The sequence below is a fragment of the Oncorhynchus clarkii genome, unplaced genomic scaffold (assembly GCF_045791955.1).
Source record: "Oncorhynchus clarkii lewisi isolate Uvic-CL-2024 unplaced genomic scaffold, UVic_Ocla_1.0 unplaced_contig_11233_pilon_pilon, whole genome shotgun sequence".
NCBI lineage: Eukaryota > Metazoa > Chordata > Actinopteri > Salmoniformes > Salmonidae > Oncorhynchus > Oncorhynchus clarkii.
In genome coordinates, this window is record NW_027257950.1 from 50,028 (window position 1) to 76,562 (window position 26,535).

General features: G+C 41.9%; 1 protein-coding gene across 2 annotated transcripts; it reads left to right on the forward strand.

Moving 5' to 3' along the window:
• Positions 1-1,932: 1,932 nt before the first annotated feature.
• Positions 1,933-26,278, forward strand: LOC139394186 (transmembrane protein 8B-like). Of its 2 annotated transcripts, XR_011629806.1 has the most exons (14): positions 1,938-2,117; positions 3,971-4,154; positions 4,805-5,009; positions 5,198-5,322; positions 9,601-9,866; positions 9,956-10,269; positions 10,358-10,451; positions 14,173-14,287; positions 14,688-14,821; positions 19,186-19,364; positions 20,204-20,350; positions 21,113-21,229; positions 23,039-23,484; positions 24,232-26,278. XR_011629806.1 is itself a non-coding variant. In XM_071142231.1 (13 exons), the coding sequence occupies exons 1-13, from the start codon at positions 1,991-1,993 to the stop codon at positions 23,327-23,329; spliced, it is 2,298 nt and encodes a 765-aa protein (XP_070998332.1). In that variant the 5' UTR covers positions 1,933-1,990; the 3' UTR covers positions 23,330-23,520. The 2 variants fall into 2 exon arrangements, 1 of the variants encoding a protein (XP_070998332.1); XM_071142231.1 differs by lacking the exon at positions 24,232-26,278 and having other exon boundaries at positions 1,933-2,117; positions 23,039-23,520.
• Positions 26,279-26,535: the final 257 nt, after the last annotated feature.

Here is a 26,535-nt window from a genome sequence, read left to right on the forward strand (position 1 = left end):
GATCTATAACCAATGTTATCCAAGGTAGATGTCAATTATATGTGGGTAGTTAGCCACAAAGAATTGTTAGCTATCTGGCTAGCTAACAGTAGTAGCTAGCCAGTTAGCTCTATTGACTTACTATGGGCTTATGACCTACGTACACTACAGTGGGTATTGTAGGCAGGTAACCGTGCCAAAATTAACACATCATGTATTAATTAACGTAGCAAGATAAAATATTGTAGTTAGGCAACATTTGATTCTGAAGTCGGAGTGTATTTTCGCTCGCTTCAGCTCAAATAATGGCCGCAGTTGATTTCAAGAGAATGTGCATAATATTTACATTACGTCATATTTCTTTGCATACTTTCCGTTGAAGCTTGCATGCATGCTTCAAAATACACTCCACAAATTTCTTGTTAACAAACTATAGTTTTGGCAAGTTGGTAAGGACATCTACTTTGTGCAGGACACAAGTCATTTCTCCAAAAATTGTTGACAGACGGATAATTTCACTTATAATTCACTGTATCACAATTCCAGTGGGTCAGCAGTTTACATACATTAAGATGACTATACCTTTAAACAGCTTGGAAAATTCCAGAAAATTATGTCATGGCTTTAGAAGCTTCTGATAGGCTAATTGACATAATTTGAGTCAATTGGAGGTGTACCTGTGGATGTATTTCAAGGTCTACCTTCAAACAGTGCCTCTTTGCTTGACATTATGGGAAAATCAAAATAAATCTGCCAAGACCTCAGAAAAAAAGTCTGGTTCATCCTTGGGAGCAATATCCAAATGCCTGAAGGTACCATGTTCATCTATACAAACAATAGTACGCAAGTATAAACACCATGGGACCACGCAGCCGTCATACCGCTCAGGAAGGAGACGCATTCTGTCTCCTAGAGATGAACGTACTTTGGTGCGAAAAGTGCAAATCAATCCCAGAACAACAGCTAAGGACCTTGTGAAAATGCTGTTCGAAACAGGTACAAAAGTATCTATATCCACAGTAAAACGAGTCCTATATCGACATAACCTGGAAGGCCACTCTGCAAGGAAGAAGCCACTGCTCCAAAACCTCCATAAAAAAGCCAGACTACGGTTTGCAACTGCACATGGGGACAAAGATCGTACTTTTCAGATAAATGTTCTCTGGTCTGATGAAACAAAAATATGACTGTTATATCTTATGTCATGCCTTATTGAAATGGATTTATTGATCATATCTGTGGGGAAAAGTTTGGATGTTGCCACACACATACCTACTTGTTAACAAAATTAAGGAAGTTTCCTTTAAAATTATTCATATATATTATTATTATTAACAATATGTGAAGAATTTTAAGGATTTTAAGGATAACAACTCCTTTTGTAATTACAGTGTTGCATCTTTTTGGGCATTGTATTCATGTAAGAAAACTGTGGCAAGACATCAGTAGGATTTCTAATTGAACACATTTATGAAGATTTTACACTATTGTGGAGAGATGTATTGTTTGGATTCTTTATGTAAGATAAGATGAATAAGATGAATAAGATGAAACATTTTTATGTAATTAATTTCATTCTTATTCTTCTGGCCAAAATTCATATACACAAATGTAAATTTACAAACAAAAAAACACATTTTGTTACCCTACAAAAAGAAATTGAACTGTATTTTAAGACAGTTAAATACTCTACTAACAAAAAAGCTGTTAGAACTGTAAGTGTATGTATGTCCCTTAAGGTCCTTGCGTAATTGTAATGTAATATTGTACCCCCTAGCCCCACCCCCAGTCCGCCCCAACCCCGCCCCTAGATCGATTGTCCATTGTATATATTCTATATGTACTTTTGATCCCTCATGTACTTTCTGTATTGATTTGTTGTTAATAAAAAAAAAGAATAATAAGAATTTAAAAAACAACAACTCCACCGGACTTCCTGGAACCGCGCAAGGCTTTGTGGGGCTTGTAGACCAACTCCGTCCGGGTCAACTCGGGAGCTGCTAAACCCGGTATGAGATGTGATGCTTTGGAGGAAAATAAACGCGTTTTTGTGAGAGAAAAAAACAACAACAACATGGAAATTCACTTCCTGCCAAGTTTGCTGGTGTTGTCTTTCATAGCCACCGCTTTCGGCGACGGTAAGTCATTAGAAACGACAACATTTCCCCGAGCATTGCTCTGGTAGCTGACGTTAGCTTAGCCAACTGTGTTGTTGGGACGTCGGAGTGGATCAAATCAAAGTTTATTTGTCATGTGAGCCAAATACAACCGGTGTAGTAGACCTCACAGTGAAATGATGAATACAACAGGTGTAGTAGACCTCACAGTGAAATGATGAATACAACAGGTGTAGTAGACCTGACAGTTAAATGCTGAATACAACAGGTGTAGTAGACCTCAGTGAAATGCTGAATACAACAGGTGTAGTAGACCTCACAGTGAAATGATGAATACAACAGGTGTAGTAGACCTGACAGTGAAATGATGAATACAACAGGTGTAGTAGACCTGACAGTGAAATGCTGATTACAACAGGTGTAGTAGACCTCAGTGAAATGCTGAATACAACAGGTGTAGTAGACCTCACAGTGAAATGATGAATACAACAGGTGTAGTAGACCTGACAGTGAAATGATGAATACAACAGGTGTAGTAGACCTGACAGTGAAATGCTGATTACAACAGGTGTAGTAGACCTCACAGTGAAATGCTGAATACAACAGGTGTAGTAGACCTCACAGTGAAATGCTGAATACAACAGGTGTAGTAGACCTCACAGTGAAATGCTGAATACAACAGGTGTAGTAGACCTCACAGTGAACTGCTGACTTACAGGCTCTAACCAACAGTGTAATGTTTAAGTACAAATAGGCATTAGGTGAACAATAGGTAAGTAAGAAAATAAAGAACAACAGTGAATAATAACAGGAGAGGCTGTATACAGTAGAGAGGCTGTATACAGTAGAGAGGCTATTTACAGTAGAGGGGCTATATACAGTAGAGGGGCTATATACAGTAGAGGGGCTATATACAGTAGAGGGGCTATATACAGTAGAGGGGCTATATACAGTAGAGGGGCTATATACAGTAGAGGGGCTGTATACAGTAGAGGGGCTGTATACAGTGGAGAGGTTCTATACAGTAGAGAGGCTGTATACAGTAGAGGCTGTATACAGTAGAGAGGTTCTATACAGTAGAGAGGCTCTATACAGTAGAGGCTATATACAGTAGAGAGGCTGTATACAGTAGAGAGGCTATAGACAGTAGAGAGGCTATAGACAGTAGAGGCTATAGACAGTAGAGAGGCTATATACAGTAGAGAGGCTATATACAGTAGAGAGGCTATAACAGTAGGGAGGATATATACAGTAGAGAGGCTATAGAGAGGCTATATACAGTAGAGGCTCTATACAGTAGAGGCTATATACAGTAGAGAGGCTATATACAGTAGAGAGGCTCTATACAGTAGAGAGGCTACATACAGTAGAGAGGCTATAGAGAGGCTCTATACAGTAGAGAGGCTATAACAGTAGAGAGGCTCTATACAGTAGAGAGGCTACATACAGTAGAGAGGCTACATACAGGCACCGGTTAGGCGGGCTAATGAGGTAGTATGTACATGAATGTATAGTAAAAGTGACTATGCATATATGATAAACCGAGAGTAGCTGCAGTGTAAAGAGTGTGGGGGGGGAACACAATGCAAATAGTCTAGCCATTTGGTTACATGTTCAGGAGGCTTATGGCTTGGGGGTAAAAGCTGTTGAGAAGCCTCTTGGACCTCGACTTGGCGCTCCGGTACCTCTTGCCATGCGGTAGTAGAGAGAACAGTCAATGACTGGGGTGGCTGGGGTCTTTGACAATTTTTTGTGTGTGTGTGTGTGTGTACGACCCTCCTATGGACGGTGGTCTCAGAGCCGTGTAACTATCACGCCGGACTGTCTCCTCTCGGTGTCTGTGGACTTAAGCTTTAATATGTGTGTCCCTCCAGGTGGTGAGCTGACGTTAGTTCAGGAGTTGTCCTCCAAGCCGACCCAGAAGCTGTCAAGATACGGTTGGTATGGCAACATCAGGCTGACCATGTTCCATATCCCGGACGACACCGTCGTCGCCCGCTGGCTGTTCACTGTAACCAGGGGCAGCGGTTTCAACTGTGGAACACACAACGTCACCATGTAAGTCTATGACAGTACTGTTTCAACTGTGGAACACACAATGTCACCATGTCAGTCTATGACAGTACTGGTTCAACTGTGGAACACACAACGTCACCATGTCAGTCTATGACTGCTTCCTTTCTATTGTTTCTAATGTTGACTGTCAGGGACTCTAACGCTCAGTGCTGCTCATTGCTCAACATGGGAACTCTGTGAACTTGGTCTCTAGATGTGGCTCTCTCTCTCTCTGGGGGCAACACATGACAGCCCTCGCTCTCTGGGGGCAACACATGACAGCCCTCTCTCTCTGGGGGCAACACATGACAGCCCTCTCTCTCTGGGGGCAACACATGACAGCCCTCTCTCTCTGGGGGCAACACATGACAGCCCTCTCTCTCTGGGGGCAACACATGACAGCCTGTCTCTACCGGCAATAACATGTTTCTACTAGGTGTTCTCTATCTAACCCTACACTTCTCCCTCCATCTCTCCCTCCCCTCTCGCTCCACCCCTCCCTCCCTCCCTCCCTCCCTCCTCCCTCCCTCACCCTCCCTCCTCCTCTCTCCACCCCTCCCTCCTCCTCCCTCCCTCACCCTCCCTCCTCCTCTCTCCACCCCCCCCCCTCCCCCTCCTCTCTCCTCCTCCTCCTCTCTCCTCCTCCTCCTCAGGTACATGCGTTGGGGAGCTCCTCCAGTCATTGACCCAGTAGGACGGCTGTTTCCTAACAACACTGTGACATCACCAGTCCTCTCGCTCAACCTGCCCATGACATCATCACAAAGCAACACAACCTTTAACCTCTCTAACCCCGCCCCCGGAGACTGGTACCTGGCGGCTCACCTGCCCCGAGACGATGGACGCATCGAACACAAGGTGAGGAGTTTTTATAGTGTGTTCTGTGTGTGTGTGTGTTGTGTGTGTTTATAATGTGTGTGTGTGTGTGTGTGTTCTGTGTGTATTGTGTGTGTGTATTGTGTGTGTGTTTTATAATGTGTGTTTGTGTGTGTAATCTGTGTATTGTGTGTGTGTGTATTGTGCGTGTTTGTGTATTGTGTGTGTAGGGATTCCCGTCCTGCTCTTACCTCTTCCAGCCCCAGCTGTCAGTCAGGAGAGCAGTGGACACACCCATCCTCCAGGCCACGCCCCTAACCCAGAGCGCCTCCCCCGACAGACCTGCACGACTCAGGTAAGGACCGTTACGCTAACTCTAACCCCTGACCTTAACCCCTGACCCTGTCACAACTGAAAGGAGATGAAAAGGTCATAGAACCAAGCCAATCAAACTGAAGCTGCTTCTGTCTTATTGGTTGAGAATTCTTAACTCACCCCGTGTCATCTGCTGCATTACATCATGGTTTCACCAGTGATTAGCTTCTAATCTTTTGATTTCTACATTTGTCTGGTTATTGTAACAGCATGGATATAGATACAATGCAGCCAACAGGACACTGCAATGAGCTAACCAAGCTAGTGGACATTTTCAGTTGAAAGTGGTCAGAGAGAGGTCTGGGTTCACTTCTAAAATTACATTTATTGTCTGCCAAACCATGTACATAAACCATGACTAGCTATGATGCCAATATTTAATTATATAGCTCCCGTTGGGCTAATGTCTCTTCTGCCAACCTTGATCCCAGTTACCGCAGGACTGACAGCTGTGTTGACATGACAACTGGCTCAGAATTCAGAACCTTTTCATTGGATCATGTGACAAAAGTATTCGTTTCGATGCAACCGAGATGCAGATGAGTTGCAGGGGGATGTTTCTCAAGAAGCAACTCGGCTGCTTGGACCTGAAGTTGTGTGAAAGTTGCTTGATGTAACTCCAGCTTTAGAGAGCAATGAGGAAGAGATTTGAGATTTGATTTGAACAGTCAGGCATCATGATAAAAACCAGTCACACCTGAAAGTCTGTCTACTATAACAATACCCTATGTCTCTCTCTCTCTGACTGTCTACTTCGGTCTAACAACCCAACTAGCACATTCGGTCCCTTGGAAGTTGTGGGAACGTGTGTTTTTGGTTTTCGCATTGGTTATGGGAACAAAGCCATACGTTTCCTGACTGGTAAAACTGTTTTTTAAACGTTCTGAGGACAGAAGTTAACCTACCTGAACCTGTACCTGAACATACATTTTTAGGTTGCACAGAGGTTCTTTGAACATTTGACTCTGTTTCCCTGAAAGTTTTCCTGGGAATATTTTTGAAATATTTGAATATTATTACACTAAATAACTCAATAATAAGCATAACATTCACAACATTTTGAATGTTTTCTTAACGTTAAGAATGAAATGTAAAAAGGTTATTTGGAGGTTTTTGAATCATTTCCTTAACTTTCAAGTGAATGTTTCACTGAGACATTTAGTAACACTGCTTATTTTGGGTTAACTGTTTTGAGCTCCAAGCACAGAAAAAGTCCTACATTGATTTGCTTTGGCATTAATCAACAAAACAGTTTGGTTTATTTTTTAATTGTGACACGGAGTCAGCGAGATTCGAACCTATGAGCTTGTGTTCTCTATCCCTGGAATTAGTCCACTGGGCCACCAGGATGTCTATGCATACAAAGCTGTTCATTTTAGTCTATTCAAACAGACCACATTTCAAAGGAAACGAGCACTATGAACATCAGGTGTGGCCAGTTAGTGGGCTTGGCAACACACCTGAACACACTTAACTAGAGGATAGAGAGGGTTTTGTCAAGGCTGAGAACGGAATGTAGATGTCTTGAAATAACTTTCTTAGAACATGACTAAATAGAACCATGAGAAAACCTGCAGAAAACATGCTGAAGGACTGAAATTACCACTGAAGGACGTTGCTTCTTAACATTCTCTGAACGTTCTGGGAACATGACTAAATAGAACTATGAGAAAACCTGCAGAAAACATGCTGAAGGACTGAAATTCCCACAGTAGGACGTTGTTTTTTAGTGTTCTCTGAACTATTCCCCATGTCAAATCAGTTGGAGAACATTCCTAATACACATTAGATGCTATCTGGGCTCTCTTCCTCCCTCTCTCCCTTTCACACACAGCTATTGTGCTCGCTCTTTCTCCCTCTCTCTCCTCTTCCTCCCTCTCTCTCCTCTTTCTCCCTCTCTCCTCTTCCTCCCTCTCTCTCCGCTGCTCACTAAAGTAATTAGTAACACCTCATGCTGAAACTGAACTGCAGATGTGAGAGTGTGTGTGTTAGGGTTTAATACCGGTGTGTATGTGGGTTTAATACCGGTGTGTGTGTGTGTTAGGGTTTAATACCGGTGTGTGTGTGTGTGTGTGTGTGTTAGGGTTTAATACCGGTGTGTGTGTGTGTGTGTTAGGGTTTAATACCGGTGGCCGGTATCCCGGCACCAAGCTCCTTCCTGTTTCCCGAGAATAATAATGACGGGTCCTGTGGACCAATAGTTTTCTTGTGTTTTTTATGGAAAGTTTCCTTCACGTTCTGAGAATTGAATGTAGAGCTAACTGATGTTAACAGCCCAAAAACATAGCTGATAAGGCTGACTTGCTTAAACAAATGTGGTTTCTACTGATAATTGAGATGTACAAACTATGGCATAAGGGAAGGACGAGCGGATAAGAGGCCATCCATCATAAAGATGAAGACATTACTGAGCGAGGTAAGACGGACTGAGAATCGTAGGATAAATAAAGGGGGCAGACAATGTATATAATATGTTATTATTATAATATATATAGACGTATATAATGTTATTATTATAATATATATAGACGTATATAATATGTATTATTATTATTATAATATGTACATTATTATAATATATATAGACGTATATAATATGTATTATAATATATATAGACGTATATAATATGTATTATTATAATATATATAGACATATATGTATTATTATTATAATATATATAGACGTATATAATATGTATTATTATTATTATAATATGTATTATTATTATTATAATATGTATAGACGTGTATAATATGTATTATTATAATATGTATTATTATTATAATATGTATAGACGTATATAATATGTATTATTATTATTATAATATGTATTATTATTATTATAATATGTGTATAATATGTATTATTATAATATGTATTATTATTATAATATGTATAGACGTATATAATATGTATTATTATAATATGTATTATTATTATAATATATAGAGACGTATATAATATGTATTATTATTATTATAATATGTATTATTATTATTATAATATGTATAGACGTATATAATATGTATTATTATAATATGTGTTATTATTATAATATATATAGACGTATATAATATGTATTATTACAGTAAGTTATGAGGGGGACAGGGACCAGATGATTAGTGTGAGGTACATGGGCTACGACACAACATACACGTAGTATTGCTTTATTAGGGCTGTAGCGCCCCCCATTTTAGTCATCCGGTGATAACAAATAACTGTTTGCTTGACAATCATGGTAATTAACCGTTAACCGTTAAATGACCGTTAATTAACATAAACATAAATGTTTTACTATTTTCTACATTGTAAATAATAGTGAAGACATCAAAACTATGAAATGACACATATACGTGTCAAAAAAAAAAATCTCTGCCAGAATAACATTTCTGTACAATAATAGAAAGTGTCAACTCAAACACGGTATAGAAATAAAAACAAAATTCAAACATATGTACATCATGTAGTAACCAAAAAAGTGTTAAACAAATCAAAATATATTTTAGATTCTTCAAAGTAGCCACCCTTTGCCTTAATGACAGCTTTGCACAACCTTGGCATTCTCTCAACCAGCTTCATAAGGAATAATTTTCCAACAGTCTTGAAGGAGTTCCCACATATGCTGAGCACTTGGTGGCTGCTTTTCCTTCACTCTGCGATCCAACTCATCCCAAACCATCTCAATTGGGATGAGGTTGGGTGATTTTGGATGCCAGCTCATCTGATGCAGCACTCCATCACTCAGCATGGAGGTGTGTTGGGTCATTGTCCTGTTGAAAAACAAATGATAGCCCCACTAATAGTCCCTCAAACCAGATGAGATGGCGTATCGCTGCAGAATGCTCTAGTAGCCATGCTGGTTAAGTGTGCCTTGAAATGTAAATATATCACTGACCGTGTCACCAGCAAAGCACCATCACACCTCCTCCTCCTCAGTGCTTCACGATGGGAACCACACATGTGGAGATCATCCGTTCACCTACTCTGCGTCTCACAAAGACACAGCGGTTGGGACCAAAAATCAAAAAATTGGACTCGGAGCAATGACAAACCTCCTGGCGTTGACAACTTAGAAGGCTACTGAGGATGGTGGCTGAGTCCTGTCTGTCATCTTTATATACATTCAATGCTTTAGGACCATGTAAATATAATACATTGGAAGGTTGTGTGGGACTATGGTAGAAAAAGGCATCCATCTATCTTTTCAGACTGTTAGAGTAGTTGGTTAGTTAATAGATATCTCTCTCTCTCTGTCAGGGTGTTTGTTCCAGAGTTCGTGTCGTCTCTCTCGGTGTCTGTGAGTGGCTGTACCTGGGGGGAGGGACTTGTGAACGGAGACTGTTCATTGTCTCTCACGCTGGGCTCCTCCTCCCCCCAGGGGGGGCTTGTGAGGGTGAACTGTTCTCTGATTGGCTGCTCGGCCGTTCTCCTCGCTCCCCCATGGAATACTTGGATACGAGTCACCGTGGATAGTTACCATAGCAACCGAACCACAGCCTTCAGCATCTCAGTCAACTACACAGGTACGCACTACACACACACACACACACACACACACACACCATATGTGAGGTTATGCGGTAACAGTGGTTGTACCATGTGTGTGTGTCAGTGGGTTGTAAGCCTCAGAGCGTGGGTATGTCTGGAGACGATTACATTAACAGGCTCCATGGCAACAGCAGCACGACAACATCACCAGGCAACGGTTCTGTGGTTGCCGAAGCAGGTCGTCATAACAACGTGTCGTCGGAGTGTGTGTGGAGTGTCCCGGTGCTCCGTGAGGAACTAGACGTTCTGTCTGTCCGGTTCTCTCCCATTAATGGACCTAATGTAACGGTCACACACACACACCCCACGCTCCTCACCTACCCCCTCAACACACAGTCTACTGGAGGGACCTTGAACCTGGAGATTACACTCAACACTGTGAGTAACACACACACACAACGAAATACCATTTTTTTCTGTAAACTGATGTAACGGGTGTGTGTGTGTGTGTGTGTGTGTATTGTAGACTAATGCAACGTTAGGAAACAGCAGTGTGATGGCCTGTCTCTCTTCCTGGGCTCCTGTCCTCGCACTCAACTACTCCCATCCCTGTCACACAGGTAGGACACACACATACCAGACATACAGTACCAGTCAAAAGTTTGGACACACCTACTCATTCCAGGGTTCTAGAACACCTACTCATTCCAGGGTTCTAGAACACCTCCTCATTCCAGGGTTTTTCTTTATTTTTACCATTTTCTACATTGTAGAATAATAGTGAAGACATCAGAACTATGAAATAACACATATGGAATCATGTAGTAACCAAAAAAGTGTTAAACAAATCAAAGTACATTTTTTACTTTATTTAACTGGGCAAGTCAGTTAAGAACAAATTCTTATTTTCAATGACGGCCTACACCGGCCAAACCCGGACGACGCTGGGCCAATTGTGTGCCGCCCTATGGGACTCCCAATCACAGCCTGATGTGATGCAGTCTGGATCCACTCCCTGATATTTCCCAGATTTACTTGTAGAGCTTGCTGTACCTTGATGACAGCTTTGCACACTCTTGGCATTCTCTCAACCAGCTTCACCTTGAATGCTTTTCCAACAGTCTTTAAGGAGTTCCGACATATGCTGAGTACATGTTGGCTGCTTTGCACTCTGCGGTCAAACTCATTCCAAACCATCCCAATTGGGTTGAGGTTGTGTGATTGAGGAAGCCAGGTCATCTGATGCAGCACTCCATCACTCCCCTCTTGGTCAAATAGCCCTTACACAGCCAGGAGGTGTGTTGGGTCATTGTCCTGTTGAAAAACAAATGATAGTCCCACTAAGCGCAATCTAGACGTATCGCTGCAGAATGCTGTGGTAGCCATGCTGGTTAAGTGTGCCTTGAGTTCTAAATAATTCACTGACAGTGTCACCAGCAAAACACCATCACACCTCCTCCTCCATGCTTCACAGTGGGAACCACACATGCAGAGATTATCAGTTCACCTGCTCACCTAAACTGCGTCTCACAAAGACACGGTGGTTGGAACCACAAATAGACTCCTCAGACCAAAGGACAGATTTCCGCCGGTCTAATGTCCATTGCTCGTGTTTCTTGGCCCAAGCAAGTCTCTTCTTATTATTGGTGTCCTTTAGTAGTGGATTTTTTGCAGCAATTCGACCATGAAGGCCTGATTCACGCAGTCTCATCTGAACAGTTGATGTTGAGATGTGTTTGTTACTTGAACTCTGTGAAGCATTTATTTGGGCTGCGGTTTCTGAGGCTGAGGCTGGTAAACTAATGAACTTATCCTCTGCAGCAGAGGTAACTCTGGGTCTTCCTTTCCTGTGGCGGTCCTCATGAGAGCCAGTTTCATCATTGAACTTGATGGTTTTTGCGACTGCACTTGAAGAAACTTTCAAAGTTGTTGAAATGTTCTGGATTGACTGACCTTCATGTCTTAAAGTAATGATGGCCTGTCGTTTCACTTTGCTTATTTGAGCTGTTCTTGCCATAATATGGACTATAATAATATGGACTATTTACCAAATAGGGCTATCTTCTGTATACCACCCCTACCTTAAAGCTTTAAGAGGGAAAGAAATTCCACAAATTAACTTAACAAGGCACACCTGTTAATTGAAATGCATTCCAGGTGACTACCTCATGAAGCTGGTTGAGAGAATGCCAAGAGTGTGCATAGCTGTCACCAAGGCAAGGGATGGCTACCTCGAATAATCTCAAATATAGAATATATTTTGATTTGTTTAACACTTTTTTGGTTACTACATGATTCCATATGTGTTATTTCATAGTTTTGATGTCTTCACTATTATTCTACAATGTAGAAAATAGTAAAAATAAAGAAAAACCCTGGAATGAGGAGGTGTTCTAGAACCCTGGAATGAGGAGGTGTTCTAGAACCCTGGAATGAGTAGGTGTTCTAGAACCCTGGAATGAGTAGGTGTGTCCAAATTGTTGACTGGTTCTGTATATATACATATTTTTTTGGTGTCTGTGTAGGGTTGTTCTCAGCCGTTGGGTTAGATAGTTTGACTGGTACTACAGTGCCTTGCGAAAGTATTCGGCCCCCTTGAACTTTGCGACCTTTTGCCACATTTCAGGCTTCAAACATAAAGATATAAAACTGTATTTTTTTTGTGAAGAATCAACAACAAGTGGGACACAATCATGAAGTGGAATGACATTTATTGGATATTTCAAACTTTTTTAACAAATCAAAAACTGAAAAATTGGGTGTGCAAAATTATTCAGCCCCCTTAAGTTAATACTTTGTAGCGCCACCTTTTTCTGCGATTACAGCTATAAGTCGCTTGGGGTATGTCTCTATCAGTTTTGCACATCGAGAGACTGACATTTTTTCCCATTCCTCCTTGCAAAACAGCTCGAGCTCAGTGAGGTTGGATGGAGAGCATTTGTGAACAGCAGTTTTCAGTTCTTTCCACAGATTCTCGATTGGATTCAGGTCTGGACTTTGACTTGGCCATTCTAACACCTGGATATGTTTATTATTGAACCATTCCATTGTAGATTTTGCTTTATGTTTTGGATCATTGTCTTGTTGGAAGACAAATCTCCGTCCCAGTCTCAGGTCTTTTGCAGACTCCATCAGGTTTTCTTCCAGAATGGTCCTGTATTTGGCTCCATCCATCTTCCCATCAATTTGAACCATCTTCCCTGTCCCTGCTGAAGAAAAGCAGGCCCAAACCATGATGCTGCCACCACCATGTTTGACAGTGGGGATGGTGTGTGTTGCTGTGTTGCTTTTACGCCAAACATAATGTTTTGCATTGTTGCCAAAAAGTTAAATTTTGGTTTCATCTGACCAGAGCACCTTCTTCCACATGTTTGGTGTGTCTCCCAGGTGGCTTGTGGCAAACTTTAAACGACACTTTTTATGGATATCTTTAAGAATTTAAGATGGCTTTCTTCTTGCCACTCTTCCATAAAGGCCAGATTTGTGCAATATACGACTGATTGTTGTCCTATGGACAGAGTCTCCCACCTCAGCTGTAGATCTCTGCAGTTCATCCAGAGTGATCATGGGCCTCTTGGCTGCATCTCTGATCAGTCTTCTCCTTGTATGAGCTGAAAGTTTAGAGGGACGTCCAGGTCTTGGTAGATTTGCAGTGGTCTGATACTCCTTCCATTTCAATATTATCGCTTGCACAGTGCTCCTTGGGATGTTTAAAGCTTGGGAAATCTTTTTGTATCCAAATCCGGCTTTAAACTTCTTCACAACAGTATCTCGGACCTGCCTGGTGTGTTCCTTGTTCTTCATGATGCTCTCTGCGCTTTTAACGGACCTCTGAGACTATCACAGTGCAGGTGCATTTATACGGAGACTTGATTACACACAGGTGGATTGTATTTATCATCATTAGTCATTTAGGTCAACATTGGATCATTCAGAGATCCTCACTGAACTTCTGGAGAGAGTTTGCTGCACTGAAAGTAAAGGGGCTGAATAATTTTGCACGCCCAATTTTTCAGTTTTTGATTTGTTAAAAAAGTTTGAAATATCCAATAAATGTCGTTCCACTTCATGATTGTGTCCCACTTGTTGTTGATTCTTCACAAAAAAATACAGTTTTATATCTTTATGTTTGAAGCCTGAAATGTGGCAAAAGGTCGCAAAGTTCAAGGGGGCCGAATACTTTCGCAAGGCACTGTATATATATGTTTTGTGTGTAGGGTTGTTCTCAGCCGTTGGGTTAGATAGTTTGCCTGGTACTATATATATGTTTTGTGTGTAGGGTTGTTCTCAGCCGTTGGGTTAGATAGTTTGACTGGTACTATATATATGTTTTGTGTGTAGGGTTGTTCTCAGCCGTTGGGTTGAGTGTGAACGTCAGTGTTCCTGGGACCGTCATCAGACTTCCCTTCCCTCAGGCTGCTACCTGGTACCTCACCTTACAACTCTTCTGCAACAGGTACCGTCCTCACCACAGCTGTCTGGATGTAATGTCTCTACAGTAGTGACTGGTAATATAACACCACAGCTGTCTGGATCTAATGTCTCTACAGTAGTGACTGGTAATATAACACCACAGCTGTCTGGCTCTTATGTCTCTACAGTAGTGACTGGTAATATAACACCACAGCTGTCTGGATCTAATGTCTCTACAGTAGTGACTGGTAATATAACACCACAGCTGTCTGGATCTTATGTCTCTACAGTAGTGACTGGTAATATAACACCACAGCTGTCTGGATCTTATGTCTCTACAGTAGTGACTGGTAATATAACACCACAGCTGTCTGGATCTTATGTCTCTACAGTAGTGACTGGTAATATAACACCACAGATGTCTCTATCTAATGTCTCTACAGTAGTGACTGTGGTAACGTGACAGTAACACCACAGCTCCATGTATCAGCCTGTATCGAGGACTGTGGGACCTATGGAGAGTGTCGACTGTTGAGGTCCTTCAGCTATCTCTACGCTGCCTGTGTCTGCAAAGCCGGTAGGTCTCTCTCTCTCTCTCTCTGTCTGTCTCTGTCAATTCAATTCAATTCAAGGGCTTTATTGGCATGGGAAACATGTGTTAACATTGCCAAAGCAAGTGAGGTAGACAACATACAAAGTGAATATATAACGTCTCTGTCTCTCTCTGTCTGTCTCTGTCTCTCTCTCTGTCTCTCTCTCTCTCTCTCTCTGTCTCTCTCTCTCTCTGTCTCTCTCTCTCTGTCTCTCTCTCACACACACACACACTTCTCATAGTGTATATCTATCATTCAAAAGTGTGGACACCTAATTATTTCAGGGTTTTTATTTTTTTTACTATTTTCTAGATTGTAAAGTAATATTGAAGACATCAAAACTATGAAATGACACATATGGAATCATGTAGTAACCAAAAAAGTGTTAAACAAATCAAAATATATTTTATATTTGAGATTCATCAAAGTAGCCACCCTTTGCCTTGATGACAGCTTTGCACACTCTTGGCATTCTCTCAACCAGCTTCATGAGGTAGTCACCTGGAATGCATTTAAATTAACAGTTGTGCCTTGTTAAACGTTCATTTGTGGAATTTCTTTCCCTCTTAATTATTTAACTTCTTGCTCCTACTTGAGACGCAGACGTCTCAAGTAGGCACCTGGAAATGCAAATGCGCTACGCTAAATGCTAAATGTACTCGTTAAAACTCAAACGTTCATTAAAATACACATGCAGGGTATTGAATTAAAGCTACACTCGTTGTGAATCTAGCCAACAAGTCAGATTTTTAAAATGCTTTTCGGCGAAAGCATGAGAAGCTATTATCTGATAGCATGCAACACCCCAAAATGCCTGAAGGCGACGTAAACAAAAGAATTAGCGTAGCCGGCGCTACACAAAAACGCAGAAATAAAATATAAAACATTCATTACCTTTGATGATATTCTTTGTTGGCACTCCTATATGTCCCATAAACATCACAAATTGGTATTTTTCCCGATTAAATCCGTCCATGAATGCCCAAAATATCCATTTGTATAGATAGCCTGTCTGCATCACGAAAAAAGCTCTCTTTTTTCAGATTTCAGTGACCAGTTTTTCTTGCGCTTTTCAATGAAACACACGCTCTATTATAGACACAGCCGTGATTTAACCAGTTTTAGAAACTTCAGAGTGTTTTCTATCCACACATACTAATTATATGCATATACTATATTCCTGGCATGAGTAGCAGGACGCTGAAATGTTGCGCGATTTTTAACAGAATGTTCGAAAAAGGAGGGGGTAGGATAAAGAGGTTAAAGTAGGGGTGGTACACAGAAGATAGCCCTATTTGGTAAAATACCAAGTCCATATTATGGCAAGAACAGCTCAAATAAGCAAAGAGAAATGACAGTCCATCATTACTTTAAGACTTTAAGACATGAAGGTCAGTCAATCCGGAACATTTCAAGAACTTTGAAAGATCCTTGCTTGGTCCAAGAAACACGAGCAATGGACATTAGACCAGTGGAAATCTGTCCTTTGGTCTGATGAGTCCAAATTTGAGATTTTTGGTTCTAACCGCCATGTCTTTGTGAAACACAAAGTAGGTGAACGGATGATCGCCACATGTGTGGTTCCCACCGTGAAGCATGGAAGAGGTGGTGTGATGGTGCTTTGCTGGTGACACTATCAGTGATTTATTTAGAATTCAAGGGACACTTAACCAGCATGGCTACTAGAGCATTCTGCAGCGATACGCCATCTCATCTGGTTTGAGGGACTATTAGTGGGGCTATCATTTGTTTTTCAACAGGACAATGACCCAACACACCTCCAGGTTGTGTTGGGGCTATTTGACCAAGAAGGAGAGTGGATGGAGTGCTGCATCAGATGACCTGACCTCCACAATCACCCGACCTCAACCCAATTGAGATGGTTTGGGATGAGTTGGATCGCAGAGTGAAGGAAAAGCAGACAACAAGTGCTCAGCATATGTGGGAACTCCTTCAAGACTGTTGGAAAAACATTCAAGGTGAAGCTGGTTGAGAGAATGCCAAGAGTGTGCAATGCTGTCATTAAGGCAATTTGTTTAACACTTTTTTGGTTACTACATTATTCCATATGTGTTATTTCATAGTTTTGATGTCTTCACTATTATTCTACAATGTAGAAAATAGTAAAAATAAAGAAAAACCCTTGAATGAGTAGGTGTGTCCAATTTTTTGACTGGTGCTGTATGTGTATATACACTCAGTGACCAGTTTATTAGGCACACCCATATAGTACAGTGTCGGACCCCCCTTTGCCTCCAGAACAGTCTGACTTTGTTGTGGCATGGAAATGTTGTTAGCGGCCCTCCTGTAGTGCGGTGGTGTACCTAATAAACTGGCCTCTGACTGTATATACAGTGGGGCAAAAAAGTATTTAGTCAGCCACCAATTGTGCAAGTTCTCCCACTTAAAAAGGTGAGAGAGGCCTGTAATTTTCATCATAGGTACACTTCAACTATGACAGACAAAATGAGAGAAAAAAAATCCAGAAAATCACATTGTAGGATTTTTTTATGAATTTATTTGCAAATTATGGTGGAAAATAAGTATTTGGTCACCTACAAACAAGCAAGATTTCTGGCTCTCACAGACCTGTAACTTCTTCTTTAAGAGGCTCCTCTGTCCTCCACTCGTTACCTGTATTATTGCCACCTGTTTGAACTTGTTATCAGTATAAAAGACACCTGTCCACAACTTCAAACAGTCACACTCCAAACTCCACTATGGCCAAGACCAAAGAGCTGTCAAAGGACACCAGAAACAAAATTGTAGACCTGCACCAGGCTGGGAAGACTGAATCTGCAATAGGTAAGCAGCTTGGTTTGAAGAAATCAACTGTGGGAGCAATTATTAGGAAATGGAAGACATACAAGACCACTGATAATCTCCCTCGATCTGGGGCTCCACGCAAGGTCTCACCCCGTGAGGTCAAAATGATCAGTGAGCAAAAATCCCAGAACCACACAGGGGGACCTAGTGAATGACCTACAGAGAGCTGGGACCAAGGTAACAAAGCCTACCATCAGTAACACACTACACCGCCAGGGACTCAAATCCTGCAGTGCCAGACGTGTCCCCCTGCTTAAGCCAGTACATGTCCAGGCCCGTCTGAAGTTTGCTAGAGAGCATTTGGATGATCCAGAAGAAGATTGGGAGAATGTCATATGGTCAGATGAAACCAAAATATAACGTTTTGGTAAAAACTCAACTCGTCGTGTTTGGAGGACACAGAATGCTGAGTTGCATCCAAAGAACACCATACCTACTGTGAAGCATGGGGGTGGAAACATCATGCTTTGGGGCTGTTTTTCTGCAAAGGGACCAGGACGACTGATCCGTGTAAAGGAAAGAATGAATGAGGCCATGTATCGTGAGATTTTGAGTGAAAACCTCCTTCCATCAGCAAGGGCATTGAAGATGAAACGTGGCTGGGTCTTTCATAATGACAATGATCCCAAACACACTGCCCAGGCAACGAAGGAGTGGCTTCGTAAGAAGCATTTCAAGGTCCTGGAGTGGCCTAGCCATTCTCCAGATCTCAACCCCATGGACTTTCAACTCCCTCCAAAGATTTTCTGTGTTGCCCAGCAACAGCCCCAAAACATCACTGCTCTACAGAAGATCTGCATGGAGGAATGGGCCAAAATACAAGCAAAAGTGTGTGAAAACCTTGTGAAGACTTACAGAAAACGTTTGACATCTGTCATTGCCAACAATGTTTGTTGGAAATATTGTCCTATTGTCTCTTCTACATATTGTTATTTATGTTATTTATTTATTTATATATATATATATACTAACCCCAACCTATTGTCCTGTTCTTCTCTACTGTGAGTATTGAGATAAACTTTTGTTATTGACCAAATACTTATTTTCCACCATCATTTGCAAATAAATTCATTAAAAATCCTACAATGTGATTTTCTGCCTCTCTCATATACACACAAAGTGGGGCAAAAAAGTATTTAGTCAGCCACCAATTGTGCAAGTTCTCCCACTTAAAAAGATGAGAGGCCTGTAATTTCCATCATAGGTACACATCAACTATGACAGACAAAAAAAAAAATCCAGAAAATCACATTGTAGGATTTTTAATGAATTTATTTGCAAATGATGGTGGAAAATAAGTATTTGGTCAATAACAAAAGTTTATCTCAATACTCACAGTAGAGAAGAACAGGACAATAGGTTGGGGTTAGTGTATATAGTATATATAGTGTATATATAGTACATGTAGTGTGGTGGTGTACCTAATAAACTGGCCTCCGACTGTATGTATATATATAGTATATGTAGTGTGGTGGTGTACCTAATTAACTGGCCCATGACTGTATATATTGTGTGTGTTCAGGTTGGAGTGGGTGGGGCTGTACTGATGACATCACAGCCCAGTCGTACGGTCGTCAGCTGACAGCAGTTCTACTGCTCACGCTCAGTAACCTCCTCTTCATCCCGCCCATCGTCATCGCTGTCCGACGCTGTTACATCACTGAGGCCTCTGTCTACCTCTTTACCATGTTCTTCTCTACTGTGAGTTATATATACACACTAACCCCAACCCATTGTCCTGTTCTTCTCTACTGTGAGTTATATATACACACTAACCCCAACCCATTGTCCTGTTCTTCTCTACTGTGAGTTATATATACACACTAACCCCAACCTATTGTCCCATGTTCTTCTCTACTGTGAGTTTTATATATATATATACACACTAACCCCAACCTATTGTCCTGTTCTTCTCTACTGTGAGTTATATATACACACTAACCCCAACCTATTGTCCTGTTCTTCTCTACTGTGAGTTATATATACACACTAACCCCAACCTATTGTCCTGTTCTTCTCTACTGTGAGTTATATATACACACTAACCCCAACCTATTGTCCTGTTCTTCTCTACTGTGAGTTATATATATATATATATATACACACTAACCCCAACCTATTGTCCTGTTCTTCTCTACTGTGAGTTATATATACACACTAACCCCAACCTATTGTCCTGTTCTTCTCTACTGTGAGTTATATATATATATATATACACACTAACCCCAACCTATTGTCCACTGTCCTCTTTTATATTGTCTTTATGCTCTCTCACATTTCAGTATCAATTTAAAGGGCTTTATTGTCACGGGAAACACACTGATGATATTTTTGCAGAATTCTGCATGCAGAGTCTCAATTTGGTGTTTGTCCCATTTTGTGAATTCTTGGTTGGTGAGCAGACCCCAGACCTCACAACCATAAAGGGCAAAGGTTCAACTGATTCAAGTATTTTTAGCCAAATCCTAATCTCCATCTCTTTGTATCTCGCTCCCTCTCTCTCATCCACTGTCTCCTCTCCTCTCCTCTCCTCTCTCTAGTTCTACCATGCATGTGACCAGCCTGGTTTAACAGTGATGTGTATAATGGATTACGACACTCTCCAGTACTGTGACTTCCTGGGTTCAGTCTGTTCTATCTGGGTCACTGTTCTCTGCATGGCCCGAGTCAGAGACACATTCAAACACGTACGTTAACACACACACACACACTCACAGACCGACTACACACACACACACACACACAGACCGACTACACACACACACACACACACAGACCGACTACACACACACACACACACACACACTCACAGACCAACTACAAACACACTCACAGACCTACTACAAACACACACACTCACAGACCTACTACACACACACACACTCACACACACACACACACACACACACACTCACAGACCGACTACACACACACACTCACAGACCTACTACAAACACACACACTCACAGACCTACTACACACACACACACACACACAGACCGACTACACACACACACACACACACACACACACACACACACTCACAGACCAACTACAAACACACACTCACAGACCTACTACAAACACACACACTCACAGACCGACTACACACACACACACACACACACACACACACACACACACACACACACACACACACACACACACACACACACACTCACAGACCGACTACACACACACACACACACACACTCACAGACCTACTACACACACACACTCACAGACCTACTACAAACACACACACTCACAGACCTACTACATAAACACACATACTCACAGACCTACTACACACACACACACACACACACACTCACAGACCTACTACAAACACACACACACTCACAGACCTACTACAAACACACACTCACAGACCTACTACAAACACACTCAGACTTGATATGTGATGCTAACGCTTGTTGTGTGTGTAGATGTTGTTCATGCTCGGTACTCTGCTGATAGCGATGTCCATGCAGCTGGACCGGAGAGGACTGTGGAACATGCTGGGACCCATCCTCTGTGCTGTACTGGCCATGGTGACCTCCTGGGTAACTATATATCCATGTATCCATGTTGACCTCCTGGATAACTATATATCCATGGTGACCTCCTGGGTAACTATATATCCATGTATCCATGGTGACCTCCTGGGTGTCTATATATCCATGGTGACCTCCTGGGTAACAACACATCCATGGTGACCTCCTGGGTAAACTATACATCCATGTATCCATGGTGACCTCCTGGGTAACAACACATCCATACATTCAGTACCAGTCAAAAGTTTGGACACACCTACTCATTCCAGGGTTTTTCTTTATGTGTACTATTTTCTACCATGTAGAAATATGGATTCATGGAGTAACCAAAAAAGTGTTAAACAAATTAAAATATATTTGAGATTCTTCAAAGTAGCCACCCTTTGCCTTGATGGCAGCTTTGCATACTCTTGGCATTCTGTCAACCAGCTTCATGAGGTAGTCACCTGGAATGCATTTCAATTAACAGGTGTCTTGTTAGTTTGTGGAATTTCTTTCCTTAATGCGTTTCATCCAATCAGTTGTGTTGTTAGGGGTGCAGAAGATAGCCGTATTTGGTAAAAGACCAAGTCCATATTTTGGCTCAAACAACAACAAAGAGAAACGACATCAATACTTTAGGACATGAAGTTCAGTCAATCCGGAAAATGTCTTGAACTTTGAAAGTTTCTTCAAGTTCAGTGGCCAAAACCATCAAGCACTATGATGAAACTGTCTCTCATGAGGACCGCCACAGGAAAGGAAGACCCAGAGTTACCTCTGCTGCAGAGGATAAGTTCATTAGAGTTACCAGCCTCAGAAATTGCAGCACAAATAAATGCTTCTCAGAGTTCAAGTAACAGACACATCTCAACATCAACTGTTCAGATGAGACTGCGTGAATCAGGCCTTCATGGTCGAATTGCTGCAAAGAAACCACTACTAAAGGACACCAATAAGAAGAAGAGACTTGCTTGGGCCAAGAAACACGAGCAATAGACATTAGACCGGTGGTAATTGACCGGTGAAAAACCGTGAAGCATGGAGGAGGAGGTGTGATGGTGCTTTGCTAGTGACACTGTCAGTTATTTATTTAGAATTCAAGTCACACTTAACCAGCATGTGGCTACCACAGCATTCTGCAGCAATACGCCATCCCATCTGGTTTGAGCTTAGCGGGACCATCATTTGTTTTTCAACAGGACAATGACCCAAAACACACCTCCAGGCTGTGTAAGGGCTATTTGACCAAGAAGGAGAGTGATGGAGTGCTGCATCAGATGACCTGGCTTCCACAATCACCCAACCCCAACCCAAATGAGTTGATTTGGGATGAGTTGGACCACAGAGTGAAGGAAAAGCAGCCAACAAGTGCTCAGCATATGTGGGACCTCCTTCAAGACTGTTTGAAAAGCATTCCTGAAGCTGTTTGAAAGAATGCCAAGAGTGTGCAAAGCTGTCATCAAGGCAAAGGGTGGCTACTTTGAAGAATCTCAAATATAGTATATATTTTGCTTTGTTTAACACTTTTTTTGGTTACTACATGATTCCATATGTGTTATTTCATAGTTTTGATGTCTTCACTATTATTCTACAATGTAGAAGATAGTCAAAATAAAGAAAAACCCTGGAATGAGTAGGTGTGTCCAAACTGTTGACTGTTACTGTATCTCGAGAGCTGAAGAGGAGACAGTGTTTAGCCTCCTGCCAGGGTTAAGGTTGTGTGTAACTGTATAATGTGTGTGTTTCCAGGTGTATCGAGGGCTGAAGAGGAGACAGTGTTTTAGCCTCCTGCCAGGGTTAAGGTTGTGTGTAACTGTATAATGTGTGTGTTTCCAGGTGTATCGAGGGCTGAAGAGGAAACAGTGCTACCCCCCTTCTTGGCGGCGTTGGGTACTGTTTCTCCTCCCAGGCCTGGCCTCAGCGCTGGTCGGTGTGTGTGTGTACGTGTTTGCTGAGACGGAGGACAACTACCTGTACACACACTCTCTATGGCACGTCCTGGTTGCCTCTAGTGTGGTGTTCCTTCTGCCTCCCAGAGAGACAGACTCCATGAACACCTGGAGCCCTGGAGTCTGTGGTTACACACTCTGTCACAGCACCAAGGAGGAACTATATACTGTCACCTGACCTCTGACCCTGGACCTGTGGAGACCAACACTGTCACATAGGTTTAAGGCTGTGACCATACCAGTATTGACAGATTTTTTTTCCATGACAAAAATGAATATCTGAAACAGACACCTCTTTTGTCCTTTAATAACCTGCTGGATGTAAAATCTAGGGTTTTATAGCCTGGAAAAACATGAATGAAAACATACTGATGTTTAACCTGCTGGATGTAAAATCTAGTGTTTTATAGCCTGGAAAAACATGAATGAAAACATACTGATGTTTAACCTGCTGGATGTAAAATCTAGTGTTTTATAGCCTGGAAAAACATTAATGAAAACATACTGATGTTTAACCTGCTGGATGTAAAATCTAGTGTTTTATAGCCTGGAAAAACATGAATGAAAACATACTGATGTTTAACCTGCTGGATGTAAAATCTAGTGTTTTATAGCCTGGAAAAACATTAATGAAAACATACTGATGTTTAACCTGCTGGATGTAAAATCTAGTGTTTTATAGCCTGGAAAAACATTAATGAAAACATACTGATGTTTAACCTGCTGGATGTAAAATCTAGTGTTTTATAGCCTGGAAAAACATTAATGAAAACATACTGATGTTTAACCTGCTGGATGTAAAATCTAGTGTTTTATAGCCTGGAAAAACATGAATGAAAACATACTGATGTTTAACCTGCTGGATGTAAAATCTAGTGTTTTATAGCCTGGAAAAACATTAATGAAAACATACTGATGTTTAACCTGCTGGATGTAAAATCTAGTGTTTTATAGCCTGGAAAAACATGAATGAAAACATACTGATGTTTAACCTGCTGGATGTAAAATCTAGTGTTTTATAGCCTGGAAAAACATTAATGAAAACATACTGATGTTTAACCTGCTGGATGTAAAATCTAGTGTTTTATAGCCTGGAAAAACATGAATGAAAACATAATGATGTTTCCAATATTAGGGCTGTTTTCCTAAAGAAGTTACATCCTCTTGGTGTTTCCTTGATACTATGAAGTAATACTGGTGTGGTCCCAGCTCTGCTAGCTGTATGTTGGTGTGTGTGTATATAATCCTGGTGTGGTCCCAGTATGTATATATATATATGACATATATTTCTGGTCAAGGATATGAATGTTTTCATAATAATATATTTATATGACATCACTGCCTGCTAATCCATCATGTCTTGCCCCTCCCTCTTCCTCCTTTCCTCCTCGTCCTCCTCTAGTTTAGATTCACTACTAGATAGAGGAAGACTGCTAGTAAAAGCAGGGGTGAGTGTAATTAACTTGCAGAAACAGAAGTGTTTCGGGCCTCCAGAACCAGAACTGAACAGCCCTGAGTAAAGAATAGTGCCAGATTCTAGCAATTAAGATGTTTTTTCTCATTGATACAATTTATTTCTCTGTGTGTAGTTTGGAGGAAGTTAAAAGTCGTTTCACGAGTCAATGCTAACTAGCATTAGCAGAATGAGTGGAAGTCTACCAGCACAGCTAGCACCTGTAGACTCACGTTATCTGTTTCGATTCAAACACTATAATGGTATATTTACTCATAGGAACCCTTTCCCTTGAGCAAGGCAGTTTACCCCCAACAACAACTGCTCCCCGGGTGCCGATGTTGTGGACGTTGATTAAGGCAGCCACCCCCCCGCACCTCTGATTCAAATGGGTTAAATGCATTCAGCCCCCCCCCCCCCCCCCCCCCCCGCACCTCTGATTCAAATGGGTTAAATGCAGTCAGCCCCCCCCCCCGCACCTCTGATTCAAATGGGTTAAATGCATTCAGCCTCCCCCCCCGCACCTCTGATTCAAATGGGTTAAATGCATTCAGCCCCCCCCCCCCCCCTCCCCCCCCCGCACCTCTGATTCAAATGGGTTAAATGCATTCAGCCTCCCCCCCGCACCTCTGATTCAAATGGGTTAAATGCATTCAGCCTCCCCCCCCGCACCTCTGATTCAAATGGGTTAAATGCATTCAGCCTCCCCCCCTCCCCCCCCGCACCTCTGATTCAAATGGGTTAAATGCATTCAGCCACCACCCCCCCCCCCCCCCCGCACCTCTGATTCAAATGGGTTAAATGCATTCTGCCCCCCCCACCCCCCCCCCCCTCGCACCTCTGATTCAAATGGGTTAAATGCCCCCCCCCCCCCCCCCCCCCCGCACCTCTGATTCAAATGGGTTAAATGCATTCAGTCTCCCCCCCCGCACCTCTGATTCAAATGGGTTAAATGCATTCAGCCTCCCCCCCCCCCCCGCACCTCTGATTCAAATGGGTTAAATGCATTCAGCCCCCCCCCCCCCCCCCCCCCGCACCTCTGATTCAAATGGGTTAAATGCATTCAGCCCCCCCCCCCCCCCCCGCACCTCTGATTCAAATGGGTTAAATGCATTCAGCCCCCACCCCCCCGCACCTCTGATTCAAATGGGTTAAATGCATTCAGCGCCCCCCCCCCCCCCCCCCCGCACCTCTGATTCAAATGGGTTAAATGCATTCAGCTGATCAACTGACTAGGGTTCCCTTTCCCACACCTCAATGTGCCCTGTTCCAATTCTATATCCTCCCTCCGTTCCTTACTCCCTTCATTCTCCTTAAAGCACTTTAATGACTAAGTGTAATAATGTAATTTTAATGACATCTAAATATAATTTGTGTAGAGGTCTTTCTCTGAATGTGTATTTTGAAACAAATCAGATTGTGTATCCAGTGCCTCTCCACTCTCTGTGTGTTCTGCAAGACCAGTTCCACCATTCCTCTTATTCTCTGGTCATACTGCTTTTATTTCACAATGATATTAAGTTAGAATGAAGCATTTTAATGTTCTGGTGTTGGGTTAATAATAATGTTTTTATGTTCTGAAAGAGTTTTTGATCCCTCATGATCACCTGTTATGTTAATGAGATGTTAATGTAATGTTTCTGATATGGTAAATATATGGTAATTTTCATGGGATGCTGATGGACTTTTCCTCTGATACTTTACATGTTTTATGTGCGGCTTGACATTCTAGACATTCTACCGTGCATCTAGACATTCTACAATCCATCTAGACATTCTACCGTGCGTCTAGACATTCTACCGTGCATCTAGACATTCTAGCGTGCATCTAGACATTCTAGCGTGCATCTAGACATTCTAGCGTGCATCTAGACATTCTAGCGTGCATCTAGACATTCTACCGTGCATCTAGACATTCTAGACATTCTACC

Bases quoted from the DNA above. Each gene is read 5' to 3' on its own strand.
- LOC139394186 (XM_071142231.1), top strand. From the start codon at position 1,991: ATGAGATGTGATGCTTTGGAGGAAAATAAACGCGTTTTTGTGAGAGAA. The intron at 14,288-14,687 runs GTACCGTCCTCA...ATGTCTCTACAG, and splicing joins TTACAACTCTTCTGCAACAG to TAGTGACTGTGGTAACGTGA. The intron at 21,230-23,038 runs GTAACTATATAT...GTGTGTTTCCAG, and splicing joins TGGCCATGGTGACCTCCTGG to GTGTATCGAGGGCTGAAGAG.